General features: G+C 39.7%; 1 protein-coding gene across 1 annotated transcript in view; it reads left to right on the forward strand.

Moving 5' to 3' along the window:
• The window catches only part of rin2 (Ras and Rab interactor 2), a 79,447-nt gene extending 55,657 nt beyond the window's left edge, over nucleotides 1-23,790 (forward strand). Inside the window, exons 8-12 of the mRNA XM_041789405.1 lie at nucleotides 536-2,185; nucleotides 15,876-16,184; nucleotides 17,156-17,287; nucleotides 17,394-17,557; nucleotides 18,599-23,790. Coding sequence (XP_041645339.1) covers nucleotides 536-2,185; nucleotides 15,876-16,184; nucleotides 17,156-17,287; nucleotides 17,394-17,557; nucleotides 18,599-19,063 — 2,720 coding nt within the window. The 3' untranslated portion in view covers nucleotides 19,064-23,790. The remainder of the gene's footprint in view (nucleotides 1-535; nucleotides 2,186-15,875; nucleotides 16,185-17,155; nucleotides 17,288-17,393; nucleotides 17,558-18,598) is intronic.
• Nucleotides 23,791-25,952: the final 2,162 nt, after the last annotated feature.

Raw genomic sequence — 25,952 nt, forward strand, 5'->3', positions numbered from 1 at the left:
CAGTAAGGGAGAAGTTAACTTTGCTTTTTAATTGCAGTAAAGAATATCTAGCTGTAGTTTTTTCTCTTATTACAGAGTTAATAATTGTCTCTCAAATTGTCAGTGAATATCGACTACTTATGAAGACTTGACCTCGACTTTGGTTATTATTAATCCAAATATTAAAGGGCTTCACTAGAAGCTCAAAATAAGTGGCAAGTGCACCCAGAGGCATCAGACAATAAAAGATAGGTTCCTAACTTTTTCATTTCATTGTTAACTTTCACCAGTCAAAGACTTTCAGAGGTTTGTCGTGTTTAGCGACATCAACAGGGAACTTTAAATATTTAGTTCTTAAGATTAAAATTTGAAGTATTTGTGACTCAGATTTGGTCTGGCAATTCTTGGCTTCTTTTTTTAATATGGGTCAGATCTTTTAGTTTTACAATGGTAAACAAATGACTCAGACATAATCAGTATAGAGTCTATATTATCTATAACTTCTTGCCCATTTGATGCTATAAAGTATGACTATTTCTCTCCCTGTCGCACATAGGTTTCTGGGATTCTCAGCTGTGCCACAAGAGGAAGGCTTCCGTCTCATCTGCAGGATTAGCTGCTCCCAGCAGACCACCTCCTCCTTCCCATAGGCCAGTCTCCTTAACAACCTCCCTAGAGCACCCTCACATTAAAACTCGCACTCCATCTGAGCTTGAGTGTTGTCAGTCTAATGGAGCACTGTGCTTCATCAATCCCCTCTTCATAAAGGTTCACCAATCAGAGGGAGACCACAGCACTGCTTTAGATCCCTCTGGCACAGTAAAGAAAGACCTGACGGAGGAACCTGTTAGCAAAAGCCCAGAAACCAACAACAGTGAAATCCAGCGCTCTTGTGGAGACTTTCCACAGGACTGTGGCTCAGAGAACAGTGACAGTTTCCAATCGGGTCCAAGCAACTTGGAACGCCTCAGTAGAGACACTAAGGTCCAGGACGATACCAGTGACACCAGCAGCAGCAATCAAAAGCTGACTTCTGCAGACGGAATTTCACGGTCGCCACCTCCCCGTCCACCTCCTCCTCACTTTGCACAGCGACGGTCAGGCCCCCCTCCCCGTCAGCGCAGCATGCCAGAGAAGATCTCCTGGATCAAAGTCCCAAAGGAGAAGGTGGAGGAGAGGGAGAGGGGCAGCAGCCTTCTCTCTCGCCTGGGCTCCTCTCTAAGCATCAGCCCCTCATCCTCCCCACCTAAGAGACTCAGTATCAGCTCCCCTATTTCTATCCCCCGGCCCTCCCTGCCCATTTCTTTATCGTCTCTCTCCTCCTCTCCTCGTCGGACCAAAGCCTCACCATCATCCAGCCAGGAGGATGCTCAGTGCCACCTAGCGCTTGAGGAACAAACAATTGAGAAGGCCCTGTTAAGAGCTAGACTGTCCCAGCAGAATTCTTCAAAAACCCCCAACCAGGACTCTAGCAGTCCTTCAGACCCTTCCCTGTTGACAACAAGAAAGAGAGCAGAGCAGACAGGAGGAGAGGAAGAGACAGGCGAGGAATGTAGCGGTGGTGGCCAGCGGTTGAGTGACATGAGCCTTTCCACAGATTCCTCAGACTCGCTGGATTTCTCTCAGTGCTCAGCCTTTTTTCTTCCTCCTCTGCATGACCCCAGCCCCCCCACCATAGCTGACTTCAACACCCACCTCCCCCTCTCCATCCCTCCATCACACCTAGTACCTTACTGCAGTATGGAGGAAGATGATGACGATGAAGATGATGATGACGAAGAGGAGCCTGACTATGGTGTCAGTTTGGAGAGTGATCAGGACCAAGACCAGGATCTGACCATGGTGCCACCTGGCCACCGCACAAAGCGTCGCCCCAGTGCAGGAGCTTTGGTCTTGCAGAAGGCGCTGAAGGGACACCTACGAAAGATGAGCGGTGTTTTTAACTCACTGCTGACTCCTGAGAAAAGGGCCATCCGTAAAGTGGTGGAATTGTCCAGGGATAGGGGCACGTATTTTGGCTGCCTTGTGCAGGACTATCTGAGCTACATGGGTGAGGCGGCGGGCACCCAGGCCTGGCAGGGCTACGCCTCTGGACTGGAGCTGCTTCAGACTATCCGCCAGTTTATTACTCAGATGAAGAGCTACCTGAGACAGAGCTCTGAGCTAGATCCACCGATTGAGAGCCTCATTCCTGAAGACCAGATCGGTGAGTGCAATAAGACATACATCTCACAGTTTCTGGTCTTCTATGCACACTGTCCTGTGTTTTGTACACAAATTGTTGCTTTAGTCTGTCAAAGTACATCAGTTAAATACTTACATGATAGTTTCCAGCTTAGGATGTGCAGATTAAACAGGCTAAACACTTCAATTTGATTCCTTTATTATCGGTCCTATAATTGCAAGTTCGTTCAACCATGATAAACTTTCTTTTTTTTTTTTTTTTTTTTTTTTTGTATCAGTTTACTTAAGGCCCACAATCTCGGTCACTTTGTCTAAACTGTAGTGCAGCTGCTCACCACTGGTAGCCACTGTAGTTGTGCTTAAAGATTTATCCCTCATGGCCACAGTGCTCTTTAATCCACAAACTCCTTTAGTGCCAATAGCATGTAGTAGGGACAGTGTCATTAAAAAATGGGAATAAAGTTTTCCAGAGACTGTGTCAGGTTATGTATATCTCCAAAGCACTGAGTGACAATGTTAGCACAGGAATGTTGACGTTTACTGTGAGGAGGATTGGAGGCCAGCAGTGCTGGCACTGCTAACGCTAGCCACATTCTGCAAACCAACTTTGCACCATTACAGTGTGGTGTTCTTTTACCATTGCAATGTGACGTTGATTTGCAAAACGTATATGTTTGACTTTAGACTAGTCGGCTAAACGCATTTATAATTGGCATTTAATTGCATGGAAAATTAAATACTTAAATATCTCTAGCACAAAACAGGTAAAACCCTCTTGTTTTTGTGCTGGTTTTACCATGCGATCAACCAACAAAATCACAGGTTATTATGTTGTTTCTTTTTAATTGAGAAAGATGAAAATGCTTGCATCCATCATGCATCCTAATGGAGCCTTTTATTTTGGTGCACAAGTTTTTGCATCATGGCACTGTACCACGTTCGAGGCACAGAGTGCATCTTTTTGCTTCAGTCTTTCTTATTTGGTGGCTTTATGCTTCATGGTTGAAATCCATCCATCTCAGTGTTTATAGAGAAATTTCAGAGCCACGGAGAGAGAAAGGGAGCTGCAGCCACTGCCCTACATAGACAGTCACCCATTTAAATGACTTGGGTGGATGCAAAACAATGCAAAAAGTCAACCTTCAAAAAGATAAAGATGGATGAAAGTATTAGAGACTGTGTGTAGTGATGATTAACACAATTACTTTTTTTTTTTTTAATTTGCAGCAATTTCTGACAGATAATTTGACTCAGTGTGCAAATGCCTTTACCCATAATGTGAACCAAAAAAAAATTGTTTACCCTTAATTTTTTAGGAGTTTTTCACCCAAATTGGTGTGCATGCTCTTGTGGTAATAAATCAAAATCTCAAGTGCCATATCTGTTGATGAGATTTGGCGGGGCCTACTTTGCATCATTCCTCAAGATGCCTTTTATCCACCCTGATGAAACTCACAGGAGAAATCTTGTGCTGACTCTTAAACACACAGCAAACGTTTTGTTCAAATTTGATGAAGGAGAGGCAAATGGCAGCAATGTTTTTTAACTTTGGGAATTCTGAATCCTGCTGGTTGTTGTTCGCCTCTTAACAGACTGGAACCCACTAAATTGCCTCTTGCTGCTTTATGTGTTTGTTTTTGTGCACCAAGTTTGTTAACTCATTTGCAAGATGGGATTGCTTCATCTCAGCATTGCTACCTTTGAAACATCTTGACCTCCTCTTCAACTTTACTTGAAGGGAGGTGGGATTAATTTTTGCCTGTGTTTGCAAAGAATTTGGTGATTATTTTTAGGAAGTGTGAATGAGTGCTCTATGAATGGAGTAATCTCCTTCAAAATAGAAACACTATGTCACAGAAGGCATTTTTAGTGCGAACACTGCAGTTTCACTTCAATATTTTTGTAGTGAGGACATTGGAAAATTTCTCCTCACGTGTTGGCTATATGTGTGCATGTTAGTCAGTCTGCATGTATACATCCTGGTAAAGTCACGACCTGCAGGATAGTTTTATTCACTTGTGTGCTTTTGACTGTGTGTGTAAATCATTATCAGTGAGAAAAAAGAGACAGGTGAACCTTATCAATCCCACTGTTTGAAACTGTGTGCAAATTGTTGGTAACCCAGTACTAATATTTGCATTTTCCTCTTTTATAGTCCTTCTTTATTTCATCATATAACAATAGACCATGACATGAAAGGGTAAAATCAAACACACCTACATAGACACGAGGAAACACACACACACCTGCCGGAAGAGCTGTGGGAATAAAGTAGGCCAAGATTCAGTAGCCGCATTTGACTTTGGCCAGAGTAACATGTAAACAGAGAGCACAAAGAGGGTTTTATCTCAGGAGGAAGGGTGCTGTTGAACCAACCTGTCACTGCTGGCCTTATACCAGAGGGCTGTAAATATAAAGTAGAAAACTTCTCCTCATCCTCATCTATCAAAGCATCATACCACCTCTCATGAATATGCTAAATTTAAGCATTCATGTTAGTTCTTAAATCATATTTAATTTGATTTATATTTATGCTGAAGTTACAGAAGGATGTTATTTTTAGCTCTGTAATCTGATTTAGTTAACAGAGCACTTCACTGAATGTAAGATAATTTACAGTAAAGAGGCCAACAGAAGGGCTGGATGTGTGGGGTTTGACTGATGATGCCTGTTTATTTACCAAACAAAGGGAGGGTCAAAAGAAACTTCCATGTTCATTCCGGATGGGTTCTGTGTTTTTTGGACTTTGACTCTTACAAGAGACCAGAAGTCATTAAAGGCCTGTTTTAATACCTCTGTGATTCCTTATCCTGATAACGTCCTAGTGTACTTACCTAACTGCAGAAGCAATAATATCATGGATTTATACTGGAATAGGTGATAATCTATGATCTCTGATCTCTGCCTGCTGATCAGGGCTGCACGCCACAGTGCAGCACTCTAGATACGCTTCCAGTGGGCAAGGTCGCTCACCTTCGGTCAAAGCAAACCCACGGCGCTTGGTGCATTGCACAGTTGTCCTTTGTGTAAATTGCGGGTCAGAGCAACTGTTGCCAATTTAGAGACAGAAAAAGCTTGAATTATTGTAGATTAAATTTTTATTGCCTATATCTAAACCCTGAAACATCTTACTCCATTTATTTATCTTTTTTAATCTTCCTATAGCTTCCTGTATTCTTTTATTGTAATATGTTGCACTGAAAGAAAGAGAGGTGGGAGAAAAAAGTCAATTCTTAGATGCATCTTGCTGTGGAGGTGGAAGATTCTGAATCGATAATCGAAAATAACTTGAATATTTAATACTGTGGAAAAGCAGGAACAAAAAGGTGGAACCCTGACACCCATACATAACAGCAAGATTTAGATCATCTGTGAAAAATGGCATTTATATGTTTGTAATTTCAGATATGTTACAATGAAAGGATGCTGCTACCTTTGGTTCAGTTCAGTTGTAAATTTTCAGTTTCCACACATCTCCCATTAGAGGGTAGTGGAAATTTAAACTATTTCTTTTTTATATAAACACAAATGTATTTTTTTTATTTGACACAGTGAGAAAAACAGAAATGTAAAGAGAAAACAAGTGCACCAAAAAGCATTAATAATCAGTTAAGAATCGAATCGTAGCCCTATGAATCATAATCGAATCAAATCGTGAGGTGCCTAAAGATTCCCACCTCTTAAAAGGAAAGGTATGCAATGTTACTTTTGTGCTGCTCAGCCCAATGTGTAAATTTGACCCTGCAACCCTAAACTAACTATGCTTTTATTTCTTCATAGAAAAACAAATATTCAGATGTATATCTGTTATTTTTAGCTGAAAAACTAAGAAATTACACGTTTGGTTAATTTAATCCAGGCCTTGTCAACAACAATGAACATTTAAGGAAAGATTAATGTTGAATGTTTGTAAACACTAAAAAAATATAATGAATCAATTTGAAGGGAAGTCAGTGAGACATCTAGTAGTGCTGCACTGTCTGAAGGAAAAAGGAAACCTGAAAAAAGCAGCAGTATTTGTCATATTTACATGTCGCGTGTTATAGTTGCCCCTCCTCCTCCTGACTGTTTTTCTGAATGGCTTGTTTTTCAGAGGAACTGGAACTGCCCCTGCAGTTTAAGCCCTTGGAAAAGTTGCTCAATATTTTGTTGTGGCATCTTCAGAGTGTTTTCATGTTTCACTCAGAAGCCCAGATGCATTCGGGTGACTGCCTGCCAAGTTGTAGAATCTGAGTCCAAACAACTCTCAGTCTTTTAAACCGACACTCCAATCAGAGTGAGAGGATTGAGGCAAGCCCCCTGTGGCACTTAATTTGCATTTTTTCCTCGTTTCTGCATTTCTTTGGTTGCTCTGTTTCTGAATTAATGTGCTGTGCAGTATTTACTGTAAATAATGGATGGCTGCTCAGGACTCATGCAGCTCTTACTCACAATGTGGCCACCTGTCCAAAATTAAAGAAAGTAATGCAACCTAAGCATACTGACCATTCAGAGCTAATAGAATTTAAAAAAATCACAGCAGACAACCACAGCACCAAACACTAAAGCTGCTTTAGCTGTTGTTGCTTTTTCTGTTGCTGTTTATGTTGTTCCTGTCTTGCCAGCCACCCCGCCATGTGTGTATTCAGGATATTCAGACAGGGAAGGAGGGGTGGCTGTGGGGAGTGGAGGGCGGCAGAATAGAGTTCCTTGTTTTCAGCTCATCCCACACTGCGAGGCTCTCATCAGTCTGAGACGACCCTCAAACATGGCACCTCTTTTTGTAGGGCTTCACTGAGGCTTCTTATGACAGGACTTCTATATTTGCTGCAAGATTTCAGATATTAACCTAGTTGTCAAAGCTTTCAACTAAACACTTGATCTACAAAAAAAAAACTAATTTTTTTTATACATATTGAGTGTTTCCCACACAGGATTTCAGAAGACTCTGTAGGGTGGAGTCTGAACTGTTGGGAAGGTCTGGGGGCATGCTCCCCCTGAAGAAAAATATGTACATTTTAAAGTTTAATGCATCAAATATGTGTACAGTTAAAGCAAAATTACACTGATAAAACTATGAAAACTTTTCTCTCTAAACAATTTTGTGCTCTTGTAGGAATGAAACCACAGGGGTACTGATCCCAATTTGATGGCAGATTGCAGTTTCTGATTTCTTCCTGGTGTGATCCAGATAAAGATTTTAGATTTGTTTTAATCATTAAAAACAGCCCAGACTGGTATTTGTATTTATTAGAAGAAATTAGACTTAACTTTCTCAATATCTTGACCAAATATTACTAATATTATGTACCAAATATTCCCAATATTAGATCAATGTAAGGATCAATACCTCTGTCATTTCCAGCCTGTTAGCTCAGTTTACCAGTCCATCATATTTAAAGTCAACCCCAGCCCCAAGTTGTTGATTAAATTTACATACACAAGTGGACAAAATTGTTGGTACCCTTCTATTAAAGAAAAAAAAAGTTCACTGAAAAAACATTTAACTGACAAAAGTAATAAATAAAAATCAACTGAAAATTAACCAATGAAAATTAGACATTGCTTTTGAAATGTGGTTCAACAGAAAATGTTAAAGAATAAACTAATGAAACTGGCCTGGACAAAATTGATGGTACCCTTAATGTTTTATTTTGTTACACAATCAATCAAGCGATTTCTGTAACTCTCAGCGAGACTTCCACACCTGTCCACAGGTATTTTGGCCGATTCTGCTCCAGCTGATACTGCTCCAGCTGTCTCAGGTTTGAAGGGTGCTCTGACTGAGGAGAATAGAATAATTGTACTGACACAGGCAGAGCACGCTGTGCTGTAAATGAAGAGCGAACACACCCCACTCATCCCATTCATTACACAGGACAGAACCTCTGACAGACATTCGTCCCTCACCCTCCTTGATAGTATGATCTACAGAAAGGTCTTCAGGCTATTTTTAACAATCATTATCTTTGAGCAGGAAGTCAAGAATCTGTGTATCAGAAGTTCTCCTTCAGTGACACGATAGGCACACTTCTCCTTCAGATAACATGAGGCTATTTTTACAGCAGTGACGCACAGTCTTATTGTTTACATGTCTTTCTTCATGTGTTTACCTGTGTGCAGTTGTGAGTTTGAAGTGTTTCTTCTGGGAATCTGTCTGCTTGGTGTGTCTGTGGCGGTACAAGTGCCAAAGCTTTCAAATTCACTCTTCTGACTGCTCTGTTTTAATATGTTTTGATACAAGAAATAAACTCTAAGGGAACATGGGCAGGTTTCTTTTTATTAAGTAATTGAGCAATGGAGGCTACTTAAAGGAAAGTACTCAAAACAACAAATAAAGGGGTGATGCATCAGTCATCTGCCATTCATGGGATAGAGGATGCAACTGAGTTGAGGATTACTGCTTTAATGATGAATTGCTCCACTGTCAAGGACAAAGGAGAGGATGTTTGGCGGGAGGATGTTTATATCAAGTGGAAAGAGGCTCTGTCTGTGGGAAGTATGAGTCTATGTTTGTGTCTGATTACTTGTTTCAACTGTCCTTGGCTGATAAGTTGCCCTAAAGTAGCCTGACTCTCTTTTGTTTTATGTAGAGGTGACGGGTAAGCTAGTTGCATGAATTCACTTTGAAGCCAGAACAGGACATGAAAGTCCAGAGGAGTCAGCCGTAGGTCAACGCTGTTCCCCTGAAGTGTGGAAAACTTAAATCCACAGGGAAAGTCCACAGCTTTAGTATGAAAAGTACTTTTTATGTTTGTAAATCTTACCTGTAGAGAGGAACATTGGCACTCACTTCCCTTTGTTAATCACTGCAACGGTAAAAGAGCAAATCCTGACTTTGAAAGCATAGATTTGTATCCTTTTATATGTAAAAACATCTGTGACCAGGTTTTTGTCTCTTAATGATATGGAGTAGGAGTTTGAGGAGGTTGGTTTTACATCCCTTTTGTTTAAACCACAGGTAGGCAGTTATGCTTTTGGGTTGTCACAGGGAACATGGATTTTAAATGAAGACATTGTTCCTTACAGACAGGCTGTCTTTTTCATCCAAAATAATTACAATCATAAAGCTAAGCAAAGTAAGATCCTGAGATACTTAAAAAAGCTAGTTCAAACAATTCCACCCAGTATTTACCCATGGTTTATGTCAGAAAAAATAGATGATACATCATTCATTGTGCTGATGCCAGTTCACCGTGCCTGGTTTCCTACTTACTGCCACTCTCGACCGAAATGTATTCTTTGAATGAGGAAGTGAAAACCTGCAGCCCTGTTGAGTTCCAGAAAACATAGGTGTGTAGGTAGAAACCATGTTAGTTAATGTTACCATTAAAAATAACTCGTTCTGTTTCATCATGATGTGCTAAGAAAAATAACATGGTAGAGTATTTAAATGTAGCCAAAAACTAAAACCCTTTCTCCCGTTACAGATGTCAGTTCTATTGTCCAGGTAGCACATAGCCTATTGTATAGCAGCTTTTAAACTTCCACAAAACATGTGAAAGTTTTCTAAAATCTTAAACCAGAAGAGCTGCATGTGTGGAAGCAAGCAAGACTCCCGACTCTGGCAGGGAGTCTTGCGCCCAGGCAAATCTCGTATTCTGGGTTAAGTGTCTTTTCAACAACACTGGGCTCATGCCTTTAGCGATGTGTTGTGATACTGCTACCGTTATCTTGTCTTGGGGCGTATTTTAACGAATATCGCGTGAGTTCCACTTCTTCCTTTTCAAAGTTGAACGACTGCTCAACGCTGCAGATCCAGCGCTGTTTCTGTCTCTAAAGTCAGCTAACTCCCCGCTAACTAGCCACGCTGCTGTGTTTACCTTCCTCTCCCTTGCTTCTCACCGCTGATGCGCATGTGCAGAGGAGTTTTCTGGGTTGGTGGAGGAGAGAGAGTGAGCTCGCTGCTGTGAGAGATGCGTTCAGGGACAATGGCAGAAGCGAAACTCCAGCGAGAAATGAACACTGACGGCTCAAAACTTCCACGTAATTTATACTTGGAAATTTGCGATATAGTCATTTTATACATCGTGGATGGCAAAAGCCGGGATACATTGAGTATACTCGATATCTCGCCTAGCCCTAATATAAACTAATAACACAAGCTTTGAAATTTAAATTTAATGGTGATGTTGGTTCTTGTGTCACAATTGAATTGAGTGCATGATACGTCCCAAAAGATCAGTCCTCTCTGACATCCTGCCATTCAAATTAACTAGCTATGCACGCTCTCTGATACCACTGAAGGTTTCAGTATTTCCCACAGAATGATGCAATACCCGGGCAGTGGAGGAAGCAGGGGAATCAAATTAACTTTAGACTGTAGGGATATCTCCTTTGCATACTACATATGTTAATCTGCCTTTATGTCCTACCTTCCTCTTATCTTTCCTGACCATCACCTGCAGCTCAGTTCTTTGAAAACACATTACCATCCGCCAAATTCTACAGGTTTATTTTTGTGTCTGTGCTGTATTGCTTGATATTGCTGACAGAATTCATCAGCAGTACATTTTATAAAGGCGCTCAAATTATGTTGTCACATTTCAGAAATTTTACTTACATTGCATTATACCAACTAGTGATCAGAGTGTGGAAGCTTAGTGTTGATGATGTAATGTATCAGATCAATCATCCTAAACCAAGAGTGCTAGGCAGCATTGGCAGCAAAATATAAAGAAAATACTTTAAACGACAGTATTGAAAGCTCTAGTTTTGACATGAGACTTTGTATCACAAATGGTGCATTTATAGGAGGGATGTACCAGCAAACTTCTCTCTTACAGCATGAAGCTCAGCGTTAGTTCATGCAGGACACAGTAGTCATACGTCCAGCTGTGCTCAGGTGACAGCCAGCTGATCACAATTTTTGCCTCCCAGCTCCCACAGCCAATCACAGCTCTTTCTTGCAACACAGGGGTCCATTTAAATATGACGTATTTCTCACTAATCCCTGCTTGCAGTTATGGTGATGTATCGTGCTGCTGCTGCTGCTGGCAAAGCTTATCCTCCTCCACCTCAGCCTCCTCCTTTATACCATAGAGCTTGTTGCACCTTCATGTTCAGATTCATGCTATTTAATTGCTTTTGAACTTTCTGGCGGTTTGTTGGCCATGTGCTCCCTCGAAAAGTAAAATTGTATATGCATTTTGAAAATTAAATTATCAAATCTATGACGACAGTGTTTCTGACTGAAATACAGTTCAAGGAAGAAAAATGGTTTGCAAATATACTTTGGTGAATGTGAATATATCTGAGTGGCCCGCCAATGTATAATTCATCTGTGTGGGAAACACTGGACTTTCTGCAGGTACTGTTCACCGGCAAACAAGTTGGAAAGAAACTGAAGTTTCAGATGCTTCGGGGATTTTTTTGGACGACAAGGTTGAAAGGAAATAGTGTTTTTTTTTTTTTTAGTTATACATTACATTATTTAAATGAAAAGTTACCAATTAGCAAATACATTGAATTGCATAGATAACACATTGCATTGTTACAACAAAGAGTAATCTTTGTTCTCATAGGATTATTTTGCAGCAGGTTACCCTCAACCCTTGGGAGCAGTAACTTGTGTAAATGTTGTCTCAGATCATTTAGGTCCAGTGGATGATTTAGCGGGGTTGTGACACAGCAGGAATGTCAGTAATTTTTCCTCTGGGACAAATTGGCATGACCAGAGTACCTTTGCTGGTGCTTATTTTTGCTGCTTAGAGGCTAAGATTGTTATTTCTAATGTCTGAAAACACTACCAAATAAACACTACCAAGATTAGTCCTTTGAATCCAGAAAGAGCCCGTCCATCAGCCTTTAAAGACAGCTATGGTTTATTGGTTGGGGATCGTTTAAGTTTAGATGGACAAAAATCTGAACTGCCATTCCATGCAAGAATCATGGTATTTATAGCAAGTGCTAATTCACAACATCATCCCTGGGAGGGTTGTGAAAATAAAAGGTAAACTGTAAGTTTGGGAAAACTGGGTATGGCATGAAACAATGAAAAAACATTGAGCAGTAACAAAGCTATAGAAAATCAGATATGAGTGCACATTTGTGGCTAAATTATCAAGAATTTGCCTGCTCTCTTAACAGTGGTGGTTTGAAGTGAGTTTCAAGTGGGCAAGTTTCAGGATTGTACCCTTTTACTCTCGTCTGTATGAGCAAAAGATATGCAATGTTACAATTGCCACTTTTATGTGAGGTTTATTGACAAAAACAGCTTTTTGTCTACCCAGAACTCTGAGTCTTCATAATAAAAAGTAGATGTGAAAGAATTTGGTAAAAAGTGGTTTAACAGTTCCTAATTTCTGGAATGACAGGGACTGATTGATGTGGAAAACGGATGTTGAATGTCGTCCAAGTTTAGCGGAAAGTAAAATCTGTGTGTGTTAATGTGCTCAGCTGAAAAAAGTGCTGACTTCACCCTTTTCTGGAGGAAAGTCAGCAACACACAGAGACTGCATACACACATGGTCCTTATTCAGCAGTGCTGTGGTTTGGCCTCCCTCTCTGCATCCATCCTGTCTGTATTATGATATCATGGTTCGTGTTAGTCAGACTGCACGAGCTGAGCTTGTAAAAGCTCATGTTGACACTGTGGATTTGTGGATACACACCCTGGCTGCTCTGCAAACTGGGTTACTGTTCTGGATCAGTATGACAAGATCGTCTTTGACCCTGTTTATATTTGCATAAACATCCATGAACATTTATCCTGGATTATCTGATACCAAGTTGACTGCACTTTGATATGTGGATGTCTTACTTTGGATTAACAGTAAGTCTCTAGTGATGACGTGTGATTGAAACTCACTCACTCTTGTGCAAACTAGAGCCCATACCTCCTTCCTGAGTCATTTTCTGCTGTTTGTGTTTGTCTGTTTTCACATGTGATTTTCTGCCAGGAAAGGTCTACAAATGTGTAATGAGATCCACGAATGTTTGTGGTGTGGGTTTTTTGCCCTTACCACAGACTCGGGTTTATCATGGCTTACTTGCATTCATCCAGCCTCACAGATCGCTAATTGTCTTGAACTGAGGAGCCATTTCAGTCCAACCAGTAGCCCACAAGATCTACCTATTAAATATTTCATTTTTTAGATGCAAGTCTATGACAGAATGAGGTAACATTTTATTTAAAGATTTACTGCTAGCCTCTTACCTGAGGCTAGGTACCCCTGCATGTGCAATGTAGCCACCTGTAATAAAGATTGACGGAGAATTAGGCACAAGCTAAGAGGCTAGTGGCACCTCTTTAACAGCTTTTCTCCCTCATTCTGCCTTAGAAATATGTTGAAGGGAAACTGAAATATGATCAAGCTAATAAATCTTTAGGGATACTGGTTAGATTGAAATGCCAACTCTACAAACTAAATTTGACCTGACATCACTGAACTCTTAACCAGCCACTTATTTACCCCCCTTTTTATTTGTTTTACAAACTGTTTCAACACAAATAGCATGCTGGGATATGCAGCCACAAGCTAAAAGGCCAGCTCTGAATTTTTTAACAGCCTGTCACTCTTTTTGGGATTGTTTTGCTTTTAAGTGCTTCTTGAATCAGCACTGATATCCTGTGAGGGCTTTTTTAAGATGAGCATGCCATTAAATTTGTGTAAATAAAAGCAAAATACATAAATCATTCATCTTTTTTTTCTTTGCAGACTACTAAAGATTACGCTCGTTGCTGTTGCATACATGCCAATTCTTGTGTGCATCTACACTCCTAAAGAATATGGATTAAGGCATCCCAGACTACCTCCATATGTAATCTGAGATTTCAGAAATCAAACAGACATCAGTAAGCATGAAGGTGCATTCATTGTGAGCATTAAGGATTAACATTTGGTATCTGTTTTTCAAGCATTAATGCTAATGCAGGGTGTAAACGGGGTGTAAAGATACTTTCACACTGCCTCTCTTTTCCATGTCTGTTACGCCATTGTTACGCAACGCCGTTGTGTATGAAAGTGACCGTTCCACAATGGGGGGTCGATTCGGATCAAGAGGTAGTATCAGAGCCATGACAGACTTTTCAGCAACGAGTGTGAAAGGACGTCACGGCATTCCACAATGGCGAGTGTGCGCTGCTGTCTACATAAATGGGAGATTTAAAAACCAGCGCAGTTTAATCGAGCGGCATTTCATCGGAGAAAAAACGGGGATAAAACAAAGAATAATGTTGATTAACTGGACAGACTGCGAGGTTAGAGAGCTGATTACACTCTGTACAGGAGAGTAGAGAGCAGACACATCTGTGCTGACAGTAGCATCTGAAAAGTTCCATGATGTGTTCAAGTGAGCTCAGTACTCTGAAGTTTCTGACCGCCGATGTAAATAGTGCGCTGTGACACTGCTTAAAGTCAGACCTCCACTCAGAAAAATGGAGGAAAAAAGTCTATTCGATCTAATCGATCCAAATGAATGTTCATGTTATTTTCCCCATATTTCATTTCTAAAATACAAAGTTTTGAACCGAGAAATCCAGAGTTTCGAGTTTCATTGAAAGCAGCAGCTCGGGCAGCAGCTGCCATCTGATTACAGGACGCCGGGGTGTGTGTGTAAGCTCGGGCATGCACAGCTCTATTACACCTTTGTGTGAATTGCTCGTTGCGGAACAGAGACGGGCATTCCTTTTCACCTTTATTGCGGAATCTCTGTGTGAAAACGGCTTAAGACACTGCTGTTTAAAGATGGTGAACACTGAAAGTTTGGGTTTGGCCGATTACGAAAAAGAAAAGAAATTAAAGCAAAACAAAAACAGAAGATCTGACCTTGACAGTTTCCAGTAAGCTTGGAGGTCTAATCTTATTTATGTTTGACTCAAACTATCCAAAACATCAATGTTAAAGCATGAGATGTTTACGTTGTTGTGATGTTTACTCTGACATGAAATGACCTCAGAATAAACTACCGGTGGAAAAAAGCAGACAGACACTGACTCTTGAATACTGACTCTTGAAAAAACAAAGATATTTGCATAAGGTGCACATGTTCAGAGTCAGGATTGTTTGAGAGATTTACAGACCTTGTACAGCAGGCTCTTATCGGAGGGTTGTATTTAGTCATCCCTTTAGATATCAGACTAACAAAGGAGGGGCAGAGCGTTTCCTTCCAGTACATGTTCAGGAGACAAAGTTCAGGTCCTGTGGTCTTGCACTGCGTTGTTTCCTGATTCTTTTTCTGCCTTGCAAAGTTTATTGTTCTCTGCATTGGTTTGGTCTGAATCAGCATTCAGTACTTGGTATCACCACTCAGCATCTGCATGAGACACCTTGGGTTTTCCACTATATCCAATTTAAACTCATCTGCATCACTTGTAGATAATGCAGGTAGTGACTGTGTGTAAGGTGCTTGATATCCTTTTATAGACGATGCTTAGGAAATAGGTAGAAGATACAGAAAACTCCAAGTTATTACCAAAATTGTCAAAGGCTCTTCCAGACAACTGAATTAAAAAAAAAAAAAAAACTCTGGGCTTATTTTCAATGTATTTATCATAGAACGGACAGAGACACTTTTGCTAACCTTTCTGAAATTTGCATAAATGTACATGTAGCACATCAGAGGAACAATTTAAGATCATTTTTGAGTTTTGCTTTTCAGAAGTCAAACATGATGATGTTTTAACAGTTTTATATGCAGAAAGTCTAGTTGAAGGCTGGAAAGCGTGGAATTAAAAATTGTAAGTACAACCTTGTAAAAATCTCTGGGTTTTTTTTTGCTTCCTCCCTTAGACCGAGTCCTGGAGAAGGCCATGCACAAGTGCGTCCTGAAGCCCCTCAAACCAATAGTGAGCGTGGCCCTGAAAGAGTTCCAGGTACGCAGCGGGGAGTGGCAGGAGCTGAAGGAGAACCTGTCGTTGGCTAAAGCCAGGCAGCCACAGGAAATGGGCGTGGCTGACACGCTGCCTCCGGACCCCATGGCCGTAGAGAAGATCAAGCACAAATTCCACACAATGAGTAAATTGTACTCTCCTGAGAAGAAGGTCACCATGCTACTGAGAGTCTGCAAACTCATCTACACCATCATGGAGGACAATTCAGGTGAATTTCAGGTTTTGTGGAATATATTAAATTTATCTACCCCGCTTAAACCTTTCTAAAACAATACATTATAGTCTCTATGTCCTTATATATATACTATATATATCTATATCCTCTGACTATAATGTCATTTCTTGGAATATTGAAAGGCTTGACATCACTTAAATAATATCTACAGGATCGACAAAAATTGTCATAATTGCAGTTCAGTCAGGAAACTCTCGTCCTGTGTTAATTTCATCATCTAAATATATGACTAAAAGTGTTCGTCAACAGCCCTTTTTCCATGAGAAGGAGACGAAGAAGACTAACCAAAAATAGATCTTAAATCACTAAAACTGACAAAGTAAGTTTAGTTTTTGTCAAGATGACTAAAACAAGACTAAAATGTAATTTCGTTTTTGTCTGACATTCAAAATGAAATTTTCCTCACTATGGGTGAATCTGTCAAAATACAATACATCAGTAGCTCTTCTGCCTCTCAGCGGTAGAAAGCAGGAACCCCAGGTTTGGCAGGGTGGATAGAACAAACTACCATGAAATGAAATGACTAAAATGTCACTAAAACTTAAAAGCATTTAATCTAAGGATTAAGACTGAGACTAAAATTAACAATAGCTGTTAAAATTAACACTGCTTTTGTCATACATTAATGCTGATGCGCCATGCTTCTGCTGGCAAGGCTTTACCTCCTCCACCCCGCCTCCTCTTTTATAGTATAAAGCTTGTTGCACCCTCATATTCAGATTCCTGCTACTATTTATTGCTTTTGAACCAATTTGAAAATGGTGAGGTGTATGACAAGAGTGTTCCTGACTGAATTAGATTTATTAAAAAGTGCAAATGGTCCCCTGTTCCAAGTCCAGGCTGCTTTTGGGAAGTCTGTGTTCTTTTTGTTGATTTAATTTAAGATCTACAAATATTGATAAATAAAGTAAAAAGTTCCTACCACTGGTCTATGTGACTCTCAGGTCGTCTGTATGGTGCTGATGACTTCCTGCCTATGCTGACCTACGTGTTGGCCCAGTGTGACATGCCCCAGCTTGACAATGAAATCCTGTACATGATGGAGCTGCTGGACCCCTCACTGCTCCATGGAGAAGGTCTGTCTGTTAAAAGACTAATTACAAAATTCTTAAAAAACACTTATATCTTACCATTTTAAGGATGCATTATGTTAGAATTCTGTTTCTGTTTGTTCTTTTCCAGGTGGATACTACCTGACCAGTGCCTATGGAGCCATGTCCCTGATCAAAAACTTCCAGGAAGAGCAGGCAGCCAGAGTGCTGAGCTCTGAAACCAGGGACACGCTCCACCAGTGGCACCGCCGACGAACCATGCAGCGATCTGCTCCATCTATTGATGACTTCCAGGTAAAGAGATAGTCAAAACATAGACTGCATTTAAAATGACAGATGTAATGACTGTTTTTAGGTGCTGGCAGGACATACAGTGATGAAAAGGCTACTTATGAAGGTTCCTTTTAAAATTGTGGTGGATTGTCAGCTCATACTTTACAACTGAATTGTTTACCAAGAAAGACCAAAGCTCACAATGTCTGTGCTAATGCTGTATGATTTAATGGTATGGCAAGACCAGATTGCTCACACTTCAGGACAGAGCATTGTTGACCATTTTCATTAACCTTCCATTTCCATACAGATGGCTAGAGTGTTTTTCCATACAAAAACGCTCTAGCCATCTGGCATTCTTGCAGCATCACCAGCAAACACAACTAGCAGGTCAATCATAACAAATATTTCCTGTCAGCTGGAGGTCTGTTGACAAATTCTGTCAGTCCGTATCTTTTGTAATAGGACGGGGAAAGCACATTAGACAGCTATGCCTGCTGTTACTATGTTGCTTTCAGATGCTGTCTGATAGTTTTTGCAGGCATAATCAGAAAAAAAGCCCTGATGCTGAGGAGTCTGCTCATGGCTCTGCTCTTAAAATACAAATGAATGCAAAAACAGAGCTTTCCACAGATATATTGACACACTCACACATTCAGGGGTGGTGTTGACATAGACTGAGAGGGATATTTCATGTGATCATGCTGATTTAGCAAGTGAAAGCGCTAAATCCAACTGTTTTAGGTAGGAAAAAGTAGCCTGCTATATTTAAGTGAATAGATAGCTGTTCAGCTGACAGTTGATGCTCACAGAAAGCTTTGCCAAAATATCAGACATGTCAGACATTCTCCCAATTGTTTGGGAGAATCGAGCAGGCCGGGACCCTGCATCATGTCCTCCTACACACTAAACAGTTAACAATGCAGTGGAATTCAGCCAAACCTCAAAAACTGTGTTAGAATCGGCTTGAAATGGCACAGTGTACACCTGGGAGTGATAATGTTCAATGAATGATAAAGCTAAAATTCTCAAGTAATTGCATCTTTCTTTTCTGTTTATTAGAACTACCTGAGGGTGGCACTACAGGAGCTGGACAGTGGCTGTACAGCCAAAACCCTCCAGGTCCGGCCGTATGCAACTGTGGAGGAGGTTTGTCAGCTTTGTGCCCACAAGTTTAAAGTATCTGACCCTGAGAACTACGGCCTGTTTCTGCTGATGGAGGGCAGCAGCCAACAGCTGGCTCCAGACACCCACCCTCAGAAGATCAAGGCTGAGCTCCACAGCCGCTCACAGGCCACTCCCTTCCACTTTGTGTACCGCCGTGTCGCCAGCTGCAACACCTCATCATCAGCCCCCTCTGATACCACAGCCAACCTCAACAACCTCACCGTAAGCTCTGACCACAAGACCAATTTGAACGACCTGGGCAGGGAGCGGTCAGAGCAAGCTCACAGCCTCGGCCTCAGTCGTCCTCTGAGCCTCAGCCTGCCGCCAAGTCACCTCAATGGGAACTCCATATCAATATGACTGAGGGTGTGAAAGGGCTCTTTGTCTCCCAGTTGTGACAGTATCACCCATTATTTCTAACAAATCTGGTTCTTTCAGACCTAAAATGCTCGGTGTGTGACAGAGTTCCTCTGGGCTGAGCGCTGTGTCGTGCCAGTCTTTACAAAGCCTGACTTCTCCTTTTGGATGACACGTCTGTCTCAGTCAACATCCTCTCGCTGGAATGTTTTGTCTGACAGATATGCGTGAAAGAGGAAAAGAAGAAAGGAGGGAAGGAAGTGAAAAAGATGGATTTTTTTTACTTCCTTGGTTTTAGATTCAGCAGCAGAGCGACACTCTGCTGAACACAACTCTCAAAACTAAACTCATAGTTCAGAGAGATGAAGGCCTTCAAGTGTAAACATGACATGAACACTAAAACGTGTTGACAGGGCTGCCTTTTACTGGTGTTAAGATTCAGGTGTAGCATTAAGGTACATACAGTAGAGGCTAATCAGACCATAGAAGCATTTTTAGATGAATCACTCATTTATTTAGGTGATAGCTGTATCTAAAACTTAATTTTTACAGTTGCTGGTAAACTGTATTTTTAAATATTGTGTGTGGTTTGATACTGTTAATCCTTTAGATATGATAGTAGATATTTTTAAACGCTTAGTGACACCTAGTGGTGGCTGGTGATATAGCAGTCTGATATTTTCCATGTTTTGATTTTTGCAACTTTATGCAAAATTTATTCTTAGAAAAAGAAGAGGAACTCAGCTGTTGGAAAACAAGAGTTTGATGGGAAAATGTCTATAAAGAGCTGTAGCAAATTATAAAAAGACTGCTTCTGTATTTACTAATAATATGACAACTCATGAGTGCTGTTTTTCTTGAAGTGCCTTTCCATCTCCACAGTTTTTAATTTCTGCTTGGTTTAAATACCAGAAAACACTGTCCAGGATCAAATACCCCTCCTTTACAATCTGGTTGCTTCAATTACTAATGAATTCTGGTGTTTGCAAACAGACATTAACTGGATTTTTTTTCAACTATTTTCTTGTTGTTCTATTAAAACATCTATGCATTGCCCTTAAGGCCGAATCAGACTACACAAATTTGGCCAGATTTTGGCCCAACTGCATCATCATGCAACATCGCCAAATATGACAGAGGGAACATTAAACTCTCTTGTAGTGCGACGTAATTGACAAGGTGTTCAAGGCACCACATAACACTTCAACAAGCCTGGGATGTCAGAATTTTGCATGCATCTTCAATGCAGTTTAGTACCTTTGCCTGATCTTAAAGATCCTCAGGTGCAGCAGTAGGATCGCATTTACTCCCTGCCTTTATAAATCATGCATTATCTACTCCCTATTCTCTATAAAGAGAGCTGTCTGTAGTGGACTATGTATTGCTCTTATCTGCACAATGAAAGATATTACCCTACTCAAGCTGCCAACAATAATGTCATTAATGTGCACAATTAAAACATCTAGCAACAACAGATCGTAGATATGAATGGCAGTAGCTTGGGATTGAAATAATGGTAGGATTTCAATGAAAATTATCACTATACTTGACATATTTTTGTAGAAAATTTTAAATGACGACGTTTTGGGCATTCTAAAGAAAATAGTGATTTAAATTTTTGTTTCGTGCTGCATTTATTTGTGCACAGACGACAGTCTCATGTCTCACTATAAAGAATACATTTTATGTTGAAAACTATTAAACAGAGTAGGTATATATTTGGTTTTAACAAATGCAAATGTAGAGCAGATTAGATTTTGGTAAAATAACTCTTCAAACTGAACTTTTCTGTGTTTCCGAGGTTCAAATAAGAGTAGTCAAACATCACTAAATGCTCGATAAAGCTTTCAACTGTGATGCATGGAAGTAAATATTGCTGGGATATTGCCCATAAGTTGTTTACTATTCATCACAATGCATTGTGGGATATAATGAGTGCATTACATAGAGTATAACAGTGCTCACTCAGGATTCAGACACCACTTAAAAATGGCATAATTACTATGTAGTCCACTAATGAGTAAGTAGGGTGTGATTTCAGACAGCTGCAACCTTTTTCCCAAAAGTGATCATAGCTAGCTTGTTGGGCTTATTTTCATGAGGTAATCACGTTCATACTTTTACGCTGTAATAGAAGGATAGTCTATATAGTTCTCTACTTCATACATAGGGACAAGTCCACCTTTGTCTCTTTGTTGTTTTCTCTTATCAGAGCACAACACTGATGCTAGCATCACACGGAGCACTTTACTGACAATCGACTCACCTCCCAGATGACCTCTGAACTCAAGCTCAGTAGTGAGGACAGTCATGAGCACAGAGTATGATTGGTTGAGATCATGTTTGTAGTGTGGCCAGTCTGTCAGCCAAGGCAGGACAAGATCTTAGTTGCACAGTCTCATATGGTGCCATCACAAAAGGGAAAAAAAACAGAAAAGTGTCGTCTGATTCAGCCATTAGGATGAGGCAGTTTACCTTAAAATGTGGGGGGGAAATAACAAAGCTGCATAATAATAATAATTACCAAAAAAAAAAAAAAACAACTAAAAAAAAATCTGCATCTCCCTTTCAGGACTTTGCACAGAAGGAAACTTTTGGCTTAAAAATAATAATTAAAAAGAAAAAACAAAACTGTGGTTTTCTTACCGCTAGCACCAAACTGTGCGACCTCTTCTGTTATGCCTTTAAACAGGAAGTTGATCTAATAGCATTTTACTTTTCCATCACATCCCTACAGCTGTGGCTACAGGCTTATACATTCACCAGCCACAGCCACCGGCTTTCTTCTCTTCTTCCAACATGCTGAATTTCCTGTGCACTAAACTGCATCTTTGCAGGTAGATCCCAACATTATCAATGACAGATATAATATATGACACTGCCTTTTTAATCTTAAGGATTAACTTTGCTAAATATGTAAAAAGAAATAGTTCTTGCATGTTGTTTTGTCCTTATGTGTTATTTTAGAAACAGGCACGTCTGCCAGTGTTTAGAAAAAGTAACATTCATGTATGTATTTACTGATTATCCTGGTGATATGACAGAAACTGTAAATTCCATGTTATGCATCGCTTGTTTAAGGGTGCCTTTTACTCTCAGATTGCCATTATTTTTTGGTTAAGGAACAACTGCCATGTTATAACTATAGACAGGTCTCTGTACTACTGAAGAATGTTTAAGGTTTTTATCCCGTTAAAGCAGTATATGTGCAGGTTTCGTGGACTTAAATGCTGGTTTGTGGTCACACAATGAAACGTGCTGTTAGGCTGATGGATGTTTAGAGGGTGACAGGATGTGAAGGGCTCAGTTTACAGGAGAAGAGATGTCACTGAGACAGGCTCAGTCAGCGATAAAACCCTCATCAGTGATGAGTTTTAGTCAAAGTTAAAATACTTGAAATTTGAGATGAATTTTTTTAAGATATCATTAGTTCAGAAATTATGACATACTGTTTAATAACAGCCATGAACTGTAACACTCCATTAATTCCTGTTTTAAATTGTACTGAGATGTTTGATGTTGAAGGTTTAAAAGCAAGTGAAAAGTGGCGTTGCTTAAAAAGGAGTTCCAGTATTTGGGTGTCTTTTACATTGTTTGGGCCGTGACACCAGCAGTTACAAGACAGGCTGCGATGGCTTCAGTCGGTACACTTACATGCAGTTAGAAAAGGCTGAATTAGCACACACACCAGACAATCCGTACCCTGCCTTCAAGCAGTGGGATTGTCTGCATGGCACACTTTCTTGACCCTCACAGATGGGAGAGGTAGACTTAGTAAAGTCGCTTCCATCAGGAGGACAGAGCAGACTGTCTCACTTAGATAATGCATTTAGAGATTGATGTTCTTTGGTCTGTAAACATCTCAATTGGACCCAAACTGGACTAAGTTTTCTCTGCTCTAAATAAAACTAGCCAGCTGCTTGCTAACTTGTCAGCATGGTCGGCTGGAAAAAGTCCAGTAAGTAGTAACTGGCTGAATGAGGTATTCCATCACCTGTGTATCAGAGTTGGACTTTTGTCTGTGCCTATATTGATTCTCTCCTGATGCGTCTATACTAGGACGAAGACAACATTCCAGTAAAATACCCTAATCAGGATATTATCGTACTTCGACTGCATGTAAGTGTACTGACTCTTATCTTTCTGGGTAAAATGACTGTAACAGAAAAGATCCCAACAGAAAAAGACATTCTAAACTAGGGGTTTACCTTAACTGAGAAGTTTTTCTGTGTAGTTGCACTTTTATCCACCAGTTTGTCCTGTTAAGGTTTTGACCACCCATCTTGCAGCTGGTGACTGAGGTTATCCTTTTTTTTCCAAATCGTTGGTAACTGTCAGTCGTTTAGACCCCAATAATGTAAACTAGACCCTGAATTTAATCATGGAAGCACCTTTTAAGGAAACAAGTGTTTGAGGCAGTCGAGTAGCATGAGTATCATCTGTATGTAACCTGTTCATAGCTCGTCATGTGTTCATCCGGGTGCCAACTTTTCAAAGCTTGAATTGACTCAAGGTGCAACGTTGTCAGTAATCTAACTTTTCTTTGAATAAATAGGCAAAGTGAGTATTTATGTGTCTCTGTGCGGGGATTTTTCACAGATGGCTTTTCCATGTTTTTAATATTCTTTATAGCATCAACTGAATCCAGGAAAAAAGAAAAACATGTTTATTATTGTCAGTGAATGATTTCATGTATATTCCTTTTGCACTTAATAAATGTTGGAAATGGAGTTGCATGCCCGCTGTCATTATTTTCTCAACAGTTTTTTCAGTGTTCCGCCACTAGAGGGTGCCAGTGGCCTACATGTTGGTTTTATATGGTTGTTCCTCAGTGCTACAGGACTGTTTCATCTGTGTGAGTGTGGCTCACCCTTTTTAAATATTTATACAAACAAAACATGACATAAAAAAGTGCCTTTTGTTACTACATAAAACTGATGCATTTGCATTTGTTAAAAACAAATATATACCTATTTTAGAACCAAACTTTCAAAATAGATTAATCTACACCAGAACATCATCAGTAAAGTACTTAAGCAATAAAACAGGAAGTTTATTCCCACTGAAATCATCCTAGCAAGGGTAGTGAGTCAAAAAATGCAAAGAAAAATGATTATTAGGGTTTCAACACGCTTTTTATTAGTCTGAGCTTGTTTGTCTCTACTTTCTCTATAAATGTATTTTCTAATTTACATTTCTTGTCATCAGACCCTGCATACACACGAGGACATTACTTTCTAACTTTCCTACAACACAGAACTAATTTCTACTTCTAATTAGAATTTTGAAGAGAATCGTTGGTAATATCCATTGAAATTTAAGTAATTCACTTGAATTACTGGGAGATTTTGCTATGAAATTTTTCGAATATTTTTTCTTTGGAAATTTTTTTGCAGTGAAATCTTTGAGTATCTGCATGAAAAATTTGGATTCTCTTCTATATTTGGAAGGGGGACATTTTTACATTTGGGGACTAGTTTTTTTTGGAGGTATTTGCTTGTATTTTTAAGGTATTCTTAGTGAAATGTCTTTTTTAATTTTGGAAATTTGATAAGGTAGTGGGGTGTCCTTTGAAATTTCTAGAATTTATTTGAAATTTCAGGGAATTTGTTAGAATGTTTGGTGGAATTTTCTCTAATTTTCATGGAATCTAGGTGAAATTTTTATGGAATTAAGGGGGGACATTTTGTTAAAATTTAGGCTTTATGATAAAATTTCACTTAAAAATATGTTTACTGAAATCTTAGGTTGTGTTTTGGGAAATTTTGGGGAATTTGTGTTGAAATTGGACATCATTTTTTGTCAAAGTTAATTCCTTTTCAAAAATAATTCTGAACTTTTAAACTTATCAGGTCCTAATTATCCCAAATAGGTGGGAGGAACTGAAATGCTTTCCAAACAACAGCTCAGGTCTCAGGAGGTTACTACATCAACTTATTCAGTGAAAAAGAATTCAGTGTAGACTTTAAATGAAACAAAACATATGACTGAACAGTGAGAACAGAAAAACAAACCCATTCGACTCAATGTTCCCATGCTAATGTAGATTTGGGGTAATTTTCCAGAGATGTACCTTGTTATTATGGGAAAAGCTGCTTTGATATTCCAACAAAAGACATAAATGAAATAAGATATTCACAAAACATTGAAATCTTTTGCCACCATTTTTTTCAAGGCAAACATTCACGACTCACTGCAAACCCTAAAAAGGTCTGCAGGGTCATTTTTAACATGTTTAAGCCGTTCTGTCTCTTTGTTTAACGATACCCAGCTCTACTATTGATCCATATCTGCCCTGTGTATGCCACTTAACATTCCCTCAGGTAATGATTCCTACTCAGCTGTTTTAGATAACTGTCTGCATGCTTTGGGGAATTGATGCAAGAATAAAAACCACACATCAAGGCTTTTGTTACCTTAAGCAAAGACGACTTTATTAATGCTCAGGTAGCAAAATGATCTCTAAAATTACATTTGAAACATCCAAACACAAAGTAAACCATTCTATTGAAAAGTTTCCTGTGTAGAAAGAGGTAAAGCTTGGACACGTAGAGAATCGTATCGTCTGCAAACACTCTCACTCTCCAGCTCTCATATCCTATGCTAGCAACAGCATGCAGTCATCTAGGATATCCAGTTCAAACTAAATCCAGTGTGGTCTAAAACACCGTGGACTCTCATCCTGAATTACACTGAGATTTTTACCATAAATAATTTATTATTATACTGAAATATCTCCATGCGAGTAAACAAAGGACGTTAGCTTCAGAGGTCTCAAACACGTCAAAACAAAGGGAATTACAAGGGAGACCTAGCATCTATGAAAATATATTCAACAGATATACAGATTGAGACAAAAAATATATAAATACATTTACACCTATCTATGTAC

The sequence above is a fragment of the Cheilinus undulatus genome, linkage group 6 (assembly GCF_018320785.1).
Source record: "Cheilinus undulatus linkage group 6, ASM1832078v1, whole genome shotgun sequence".
Lineage (NCBI taxonomy): Eukaryota > Metazoa > Chordata > Actinopteri > Labriformes > Labridae > Cheilinus > Cheilinus undulatus.